At 38.8% G+C, this 9,425-nt stretch overlaps 1 protein-coding gene across 3 annotated transcripts in view; it reads right to left on the minus strand.

Annotated features, from left to right (window-relative positions):
* Nucleotides 1-3,231: 3,231 nt before the first annotated feature.
* inpp5ka (inositol polyphosphate-5-phosphatase Ka) overlaps nt 3,232-9,425 on the minus strand; it is a 21,232-nt gene continuing 15,038 nt past the window's right edge. For 2 of the 3 annotated variants that reach the window (XM_080888104.1, XM_080888103.1), the window contains exons 9-12: nt 8,201-8,432; nt 6,197-6,493; nt 5,991-6,095; nt 3,232-5,854 (exon numbers count right to left, since the gene is read on the minus strand). In XM_080888104.1, coding sequence (XP_080744230.1) covers nt 5,765-5,854; nt 5,991-6,095; nt 6,197-6,493; nt 8,201-8,432 — 724 coding nt within the window. In that variant the 3' untranslated portion in view covers nt 3,232-5,764. The remainder of the gene's footprint in view (nt 5,855-5,990; nt 6,096-6,196; nt 6,494-8,200; nt 8,433-9,425) is intronic. The other variant, XM_080888105.1, reaches the window with a different exon arrangement.

A 9,425-nucleotide genomic window follows, 5' to 3' on the forward strand; every position in this document is an offset into this window, starting at 1 on the left:
AAGTGAAGACCTTTTATCTTACATTGGGTTTAAAGCTGTCAGAGAAAATATCATGTTCTTGATGCAGCTGACTGCAGATATGCAGGGTTGAAATCAGTGCAGGTCTGAGATCAGCAGTTTTCATAAAAAACAAACATATGCTCCTGTATAATGACACCAGACATATGGATGATTAATCCCTTTAGCTTTTTGTCAAGAAAGCATATGCCCTATATACAGGAACACACTCTTCTTAAAAAGGTCTCCTTAGCATACAAAAGTCCAGACAGCCCAGCCAGTCCAACCAATCAGATAGCTCCTTACATCTGACCACATGGCTAGTTTATGTTGATTCTTTTTCCAAGGACCAAAGTAATCACAAAAATGCTAAATCAGGAAATGCTTCTAGAGACCAAAGCAAAATATGTACATTTCAAAAAGATCTCCAACATTTTGCCATGTTTTAAGTAATCAAGTCAATGTTACGATTCATTGTTTTTCTTATATAAAACTGGAACCTTCCAGAAGGTGGATGGCAGAAAGCTAGAAATCAGCCACAGCTAAAAAAAAAAAAAAAAAAAAAAAACAACAACAAAGCCCAGTTAATGTTTTAAATGACACAAGAAACATGGTAAAGCTAATCCAATAGTTAATCTGTTAGCTCAACCCATAGTTAATACCAAATCTAATGCATGAGCTACTATGCTAGTTGTTCCCATAGCTAACAGGAAATAGAAATACATTTAAAACAGAAGGCTGGAATTGCCATTTTGGAAATAAATCTCTATTAATATTAGACTTTTGAATCATTTTATTTTGTTTTTTGAAATCACATTGTTATTGAGTTTAATCCCCTTTTCTTAAAATCCATTTCATTTGAAGTATTTATGAATAGATTAATAGTTAATTTTGAAGTATTTATTTAGAAATTATTATTCTGTCCCATGGGTATGTTTTAAGTTTGTTATGACGGGTCAGCTCATTTGTTCTGTAAGTAATGGGATAGGTCTGCCATCTAGTGTTTTAATGGGGAAGCGCCAGAGTTTTTCTACCAGCACTCGTCAGGGAAGGTCCATTTCTCTGTCTCTAACAATTACTGCATCGGTTGCTCTTGAAAAGTCATAATCTTTTTTTAAAAAGAACGAAAGTATTTACAAATGGCGCAAATCAGTAAAGCTCTGAAGAATGCGACACAGTCTCCTGAGTGTTCATTAAAGCCATTTAATGTTTAGCTCTCTGCATAAGCCGGATAGAGACATTCAGCTAAGGGCAGAAGTATCTTCTTATTATACACTGAATGATCAAGAAGTGAATTTTATCATTTAAACATATAAAGGGATAAATAAAATAAATTAAAGGAATTCAATTATTTTGTAATTGACATTAATAACTAATGCATATTTTAATGCGCATGACTCTCCTGGTCCTCTGTACTTAACAGACTTAACAGTGAAAAGAAAAATATAGCCTAATCTCTTATTTTGACTGTATTTAAAAAAAAACACACACACAAATATTTTTTATTTGAAAAACCCATAAAGCTTTTTTTTTCATTTTTTAATTTAATGCATGAACTGTAACTTCAACCAATGGTTTCATATTCTGCTTGCAAATGAGTCTTTCAGGCCTCATCTTTGTGAGGGTTACTAGATTTGAATGAGTCGAGTCAGTTTGAACTTGGCAGCTAAGGCTAGAAAGCTTGGTTAGGAAGCAAACCACACATCTCCCACGTACAGACATACAGTGCTCAGCATAAATGAGTACACCCCCTTTAAAAAGTAGAAATTTAATCAGTAGCTCAATGAACAAAAGAACACTTTCCAAAATTTTTATTGGTTGAAGCAAAATTGAAATACACCACGCAACAGAAAACTACTACATCTAGTATTTTGTATTACCACCGTGATTTTCAAGGACAGCACCAAGTCTTCTAGGCATGGAGTGAACAAGTTGGCGACATATTGCAACATTATCTTTTTTGATTCTTCAAGAATAACCTCTTTTAGAGAGTGGATGCTGGATGGAGAGTGATGCTCAACTTGTCGCTTCAGAATTTCCCACAGGTGTTCGATTAGGTTCAGATCAGGTTCAGATCAGGAGATCAGGAGATACTTGGCCACTCAATCACCTTCACCCTGTTCTTCCTCAGAAAAGCAACAGAAGCTTTGGATGTGTGTTTTGGATCATTGTTGTGTTGGAAAACTGCACGATGGGCTTTTCTTTGTTAAGTAATTCCCTTATATCATCACCTGTTTGCTGGGCACCTCTTAAATGAATCATTAGACTCACCTGTGGTTGAATGCCTGTTCATTCGAATTTTGTAGTCTTAAGTGTGGCTTTTCTCCTAAGACTAACTGGGGTGTGTTCATTTTTGCCACATGGGCTTGAATTAATTTGTTGGGAAAATCACTTTTTTGTCTGTGCAAATTCACAAATCTTGTTCGCATTCAATGGCCCACATTTGTGGGAGAATTTTGTAGTATAGTATCTCATAGAAATGTTGATTGTGAAAGGAAACTAAAAGTTTTCTGACAAATGTAGTGGGGTGTACTCATTTATGCTAAGCACTGTATATCTGCTAATTAGTGCTAAGTGATGGACAATATACTCAGAAAAACGGAGGCCTGTACCACACAGCAAGCCATTGTCAATTAATTTCATTAAAAATTCAAGACAGACTGACAGAACACAGTTGAGTGGTTCAGTTCAGTGACTCAGTGAGGCCTTGCAGATGGCTGTCAGCCAGCCTGTCAGTGAAAGCATACACTTTATTAAAGGAAATTCAGAACCACTAGCAAGAAATTTAATGCAGAAGTATAATCATTTAAAGTAGAAATATTAAACTGTGATAGTATAAAAATGTAACTGAACATTAAAGATTCCAAAAATGCTACGTACCAAAATAATATTACGTTTTAGATGACAATTGTAGGTGCCCATGTTAAACAAATGCTAACTTTTCTGTTAATGAGCTCAGTGTTTGTCAGTAATCCCTGTGAGCCAAAACTACCTTTAAAGCTGAGGAGCTGCTTTTTTTATTCTTTTTTTTTCTACTTTAGCAGAGTCCAAGAATACAAGTATGCTCCTGGAAATGAGAACAGCAGATGCACTTTGAAACTGAAAAGACAAGCGACACCCACTGAACCAAGAACAAACACACTGGTTTAATCTTGCATATTCAGAGCTATAAATTTATTTGCATTCGGTTACAGTATGTTTCATTGGCATTTCAGAAAATAAGTCAGCCTTCAGTTAAAACATATATGTATATTTATTGATATGTATATATGTGTGCGCAAGTATAACTGATTCCAACAAATCAGTAACGGCAACATTCACAACAAGTATTTCTATAGCTCAAAGTTTAAAACAGCAATATTTAAAGGGACAGTCCCCTCTAAAAATCAAGTGTGCATATTTTCACATATTTAACCTGGACTGTAGCAGTCATCTAGATTATTTTGGTGTGGGTTTCCAAGTTTTAGAAATGTGACATTACTGAGAATACAGTGGAACCTGGAATCTCAAAAAGTTAATTTGGTATTAACACTCAGCAGCAGCAGCATCTCTTTTCATAAACCATAACCCGGTTCCTTACTACAATCCACAAACGTCACTGCAAGCAGTGAGCAGGAATTATTTTCCTTCTTCTCTACATCTGCCAATTAAAGGAAGTATTTATACATGTATGTAGTAAATATTCTTCTTTTTTTTTTTTACTGGTGCTTTGAGTCAAATGCCATTTAGTTTCTTTAAATTCAAGAGAAGGGGGAGACGCCTCTACAGCTGATAATCCAGATCAGGAAATGTTTCTACAGACCAAAGCAAAATATGTACATTTCAAAAAGATCTCCAACAAACATTTTGCCATGTTTTAAGTAATCAAGTCAATGTTACGATACATGTATCAAAGTTAAGCAGCATAGTACAGTACAGTAAATGTAAAGCGGTGTGTCAGAGGCACTTGTTGAATCCACATGGTTCAATCAAAACTACACATTTATATATAGTATTTAATCACACTAACAATACCACGAGAGCCTACAAATACAGTAAACAGTGCAACATTTCTTGAAGGTTTTTGCTGTGACGTCACAATCAACCTTGATAGGAATCATTGTTTTTCTTATATAAAACTGGAACCTTCCAGAAGGTGGATGGCAGAAAGCAAAAAAAAAAATCAGCCACAGCAAAAAAACAAACAAAAAAACAAGGTTGTATTATACAGCTTTTCTTTCAAGTCCTCCAGGAGCAACTGAAGTTCATTAAAACACTGAGAAGAGAGAAATCAAAGCTACGAAATCATCTCACCTCCCAATAGCACTCACAGTCACAGGGATGGATATTCCAAAAACCAAGTTAATATTTTAAATAACACAGGAAACATTTAAAATCATGACTAGATCCAGCTTACGTACCTCAGCGATGCTTTCAGGACAGTACGGATTAAGATCATTACCTTACAGCTAAAAACTCTGTGTCTACCTGTACTGGCTGTACTGTTTTAAAGAAGAGTGGAAAGGAAATTTAAGTTGTCTGGTCCTGCAGACCTCTACACAGTCACATGCAGTGACTGTGGACGTAGAGCTTCTTTTGACTACTGTCATCTGAGGGGTTGCTCTAACTAGCCATTATCTAACCATAAATTAAGACATTTTTAATGTGTAAGCAGCTGGTCTGGCATCACACCGGTTTTGCCATTGAAATAAAAACTTAGCAGTGTAGGCTCGCACACTGGCATCGAGGATACTCGACTCCAAGTAGTAAGCAGTGCAGGCTGACAGCTCATTTTTCACAGAATAACTACTCAGTCTGAACGTACCCATGGTGCCCTTCAAACAAACACGGCCCGTGGGTTTTGCTAACTCATGTTCCCTTTTCCTTTTCATTACAGTAGCAGTAAAGTGAAGTTGGAGCCGAACCTATTCTTAAGAGTAGGTGTGAGCATTTTTCCTCCCACAGCATTGTAGCGTGTTCAGACCAAGTACAAAGCCAAGCTTTCATGTGCCTCCATTTGGACTATGCAAGACTTGACTTGTGATATTCTTCGCATCAGGAGATAGGAACAGAAGTGTCAGATATTTTAATTTCAGTGAAAAGTTGTTGTTTTTATGCTTTGCGGCAAAAGCCATAAAGCATAAACCCAGAGCAGCTGTTAAGTCTTGAAAACACCTTCAAATTGAAAACCACTGGAGGTGAATATTTGTTGGTTGCAAAATAGTTCAAAAACAGTGGTGTGACATGAAACTTTGGTTCGCAATAGCTCTGAACACCACTGTAGTTACTGTAAGTGTGGAGGGGGTCCACTGGATGGACTCAGTGATATAACTTTGGTCATCGTGGAGTGAATGAGTGGATCCATGTGGTAAAAAAAAAAACAGTACAAGAATGAGTAATTGTATCTGCAGTGGTTTGTGGATAATCAGGCCTTAACCATTTCCTTGAGTATCACAAACCCTAAAATATTCTTCACCCATCCATCGTGACACAAACATATTTGGTAAAATCTAAGCATTCCATCTTATTTATTTTTACTCATAAAGACTAAAAGAAGAGTAAAATTTCTTTGCTCAACATGATGCCAATTTAAATGTGAGCTTCCATTTTAATGCGTTTGACTGCTGGAGTAAATAACAAAACAGCCTCACTGGTAGCATTAGAGAGATCAGTGGTGCAGTGGGGAAAAGAGAGAACAGTTCCTAAGTTGCTTTTTCAGCTGCAGGTTAAGAAATGCGACAGAAAACCTTTACAGTTTCCCAAATCTAAGACTTTTGACACTTCAGTTCTAAAAGTCATCACCAGACACAGCTTTGTCGAGCCCATTGATCCTTTCAGGCAGCATGCCTTCCTCAATGGCTACCTTGGATGCTTGGACCTAAAAGACAGATGAGCAGATAACACTGATGCTGACCTCCATCCACACGAGAACAGTACTGCAGAAAATCCTTTTAAGGTGTAATTCCAAATAAAAGACAATAATATCTTTTCATGTATTATTTCCAATTCATTACCTGGAATGGTTCACTTATTCCAATGATGCACTTCAGAGCGTTACAGTAGTAGCACAGCACGCAGTCTCCTCCCTGCACGGGGATTTCCTCCTTACTTACATAAACCTACAGAAACAAGAACATTTCCATCACCTGAGGCTTACATGCACTTTTGCTCCGGCTCGTGTTCAAACTGCAGTCCCACTCACTGAGACAAGAGTTACCACCTGTATAACCTCCTCGTTGAAGGCCACCTCGTCGTCTTTGACCCACGTGTAGGTGATGTAGTCTGACACACTGCTGAAACCAACCTGAAAATTCACACAAAAATGAAGACTTTCAACTAGCACACTGAACCAGCCAGCAGTGAAACACGTGTTGTCAACCTTATAGAGGCCGATCCAGTCCCAAGTACTGGAGGGGAATGGCTGCAGAGGGCTGTAGACCACCATGGCATCAATATCTGCGCTCCAGTCGCCCTCTGCCCGCAGACGCACCAGAGGAGTCTCGTACATCTTCCTCAGCTGTAGGCACGCACAAATCAACAGTCCAAGTTAGAAACCACATTCTGTACAAGAGGAACCACACAGCTATGGAGACTTTCAAAAGAGGGATAAGAGAGTCACACTATCATGACAAAATCTATGATGGATAGGTTAGAGGAGATTGCATCAATATTGAAGTCACATTCACTTTGTCAGAAGAGTGTGAAGCCAAAGCATCTAAAACCTGTTTTGCATGTAAGCAGGGGGCGACTCGTCTGCATACAAAAACACTTTTTCAGTTGTACGAATGTCTATGGGAAAAAATGACCTGTCAAGTTAAGTTACAAGTGTAATAAAGAATTTTCAGATAAGTTTATAGTCTCAAGTGCTTTCAGTTACAATATATTCCACGGTAATCATTAGAACTCCCAAAAAAAGAGGACTGCTAAGGAACCATATTCATTTCCAGTGTTGGGAAGGTTACTTTTAAAATGTATTCCAATACAGATTACAGATTACATGCTCCAAAATGTATTTTGTAACGTATTCCGTTACGTTACTCTTGTATAGAAAACTATTCCGCGCATTTATAAAACAGGTGCGCGGCTCTGAACCGTAGTAAAGGGACCTCTGGCTAATAAGTCGGGTTCTTGTCGGGCTCGTAACCGAAAAACTAGTTTTACTTTGTTGTCTGGGTCAACTTTGCTAGCGAGAGACAGAGAGAGCCGTTGAAAGGCTGCTCCAACGGAACTTATTGTTTTGGAGGAAAACACAGTGTACAGTCGAGTCTTAATAGCTTATTTACAACTAGGCACTCTTTTTGGCTGCAGTGGTTATTATTATTATTATTATTATTATTATTATTATTATTATTATTATTATTATTATTATATTTAGATGCTTCCATTTCCGGTTTCTGGTTGGTGACAACTCGCACTCTTCAACTCTCCTTTTTCTCCCTCCTCGCGCTCACAGACACATAACGGGTACAGCAGTCCATTCCCCCTGCAGCACGGACTACAGTGCCCATGAGGCTACATTCTTTAGAGCTGTACCTATAACACTCTGCCTGTTGCCTTCATATTAAATAATTTTTTTTGAATAATAAATTTTACATATATTTCTTCACGTCATTATGTGAACCGCAAGTACAGGTGACACAGGCCGAGAGATTAAGACACAGGCATTAGAGCCTCTTAATGCATGATTTGTTTGGGTTTCCACCGGAGTGGAATGACCACAAATAGAGAGGGCGTAACCTAAGATGAAACAGAAAAAGACCGCCGCGTACTCCATTTATTTCAACAAACTGTATTCTGAACACCACCCTTTGAAACGGTACCTGTAGTGGAATACAGTTACTCAGATTTTGTATTTTAAATACGCAACGTCGACATGTATTCAGTTACTGGTCCTTTAAAAATGAATTTTTGTTTTTAGAATGGGTTGTCAAAACTTATTTGTACAGTGAAATGAGTTTGATATTTCAAAATATCAGCTTAATGTCCCCGTAATAACTGCAGCTACCTCCACACTGAGCAGTAAGTGATGTTTCCCATCACATCCTGCATGCTCACTTTTAGTGGGACGCTATGATAAGGATGATGATTTACATCATCTCCAAAAGCGTCGACAATAAATACACAACACAATCAACTGATGACCTGCATCAATAATTCAGGTCCTAAACAAATGACTGAAAGGTGACTGACTGCATCTGGATAGTCACAGTTTCCAGTTTCTCACCTCCAGTGTGAAGATACCAATGACAGGCTTGTGGTCACTGATGCTGTACTCCATCATGCTGGTGTACACGTCCTGTCTGATTTTCAGGGGGTACTCCATGTCCTCTTCCAGCTGCTTGAGCTTCTTTGCATCTAGCCCAACTTTGTTTTCATTTTCCTCATCCGGGGGCAGGGCTTTGGGTCGGAGTCGCCACAGAATCCGGTCAGTCCAGGCAGGTTTACGCTTCTTAGCACTGGACAGGTAGTTATAGATGACAGATGGACAGAGAGCAGAGGCCGGTTTGAGTTGTCAGACAAAGTCAAGTGTTTAAAGCAAGAACCTGCGTTGGTATGAGGCACATGCCTGGCTGAAGTGCCTTATACCAATATGATGTGGGGCTGGGGAGAATAAAAGGTTCAGGCAGCAAATGACATGCCAGGACCTCAGTGACGGGGTAACTGGAAAGTATTTCACAGGTACAAGAAAACCAGCACACTGATGTATTCTTTGAACTGCTGTTTGTTAAGAATACTTGGAAAACCTGTTTTATAATACTATAAAGTTGGGACGGGACCCAAGAGTCTCTATGGGGACTGACTTACTTTTGGAGCAAGCCTCCAAAAGGTTGTTGGAGGAGCTGCAGTTTTGGGCACTAGAAATATTTTACCCTTCATGTTTGTGCACATAAATGAAACCAAAGAATAATGTCAGAGATGACAGAAATATCAAAATCCTCCTCACTCATTTTCTCCTTCAAATTCTTCTTCATAGCTGGAAACAAATCTGTCTTGGCAGCACCTTTTTTTCCCCCCCCTCAGGTCACATGGAACCTGTGGGGTGGCTGTAGCTCAGGAGGTAGAGCAGGTCACCTACTGATCGGGAGGTTGGTGGTTCGATCCCTGGCGCCTCCAGTCTGCATGCCAAGTATCCTTGGGCAAGATACTAACCCCAAGTTGCTCTCTGATGCATCCATCGGAGTGTGAATGTTGTTAGCAAAACAGCACTCTGTTTAGTTTCAGTGCTTGTGAGAATGGGTGTGATTGGGTGAATGTGGCATGTTGTATACAGCACTTTGAGTACTCCGGGAGAGTAAAAAGCGATATATAAGAATCAGTCCATTTACCTTTTATTTACAGTACAATGTTTAAGGCCATCACTGTCACCAAAGGACCGCCAGGTATCAGTTTGAAAATGCCTATTTTTACCCCTCATCCTCCACCCTCACCAAACACACACCTCTGGCCAT

Source organism: Rhamphochromis sp. 'chilingali' (assembly GCF_963969265.1).
Source record: "Rhamphochromis sp. 'chilingali' genome assembly, chromosome: 8".
NCBI lineage: Eukaryota > Metazoa > Chordata > Actinopteri > Cichliformes > Cichlidae > Rhamphochromis > Rhamphochromis sp. 'chilingali'.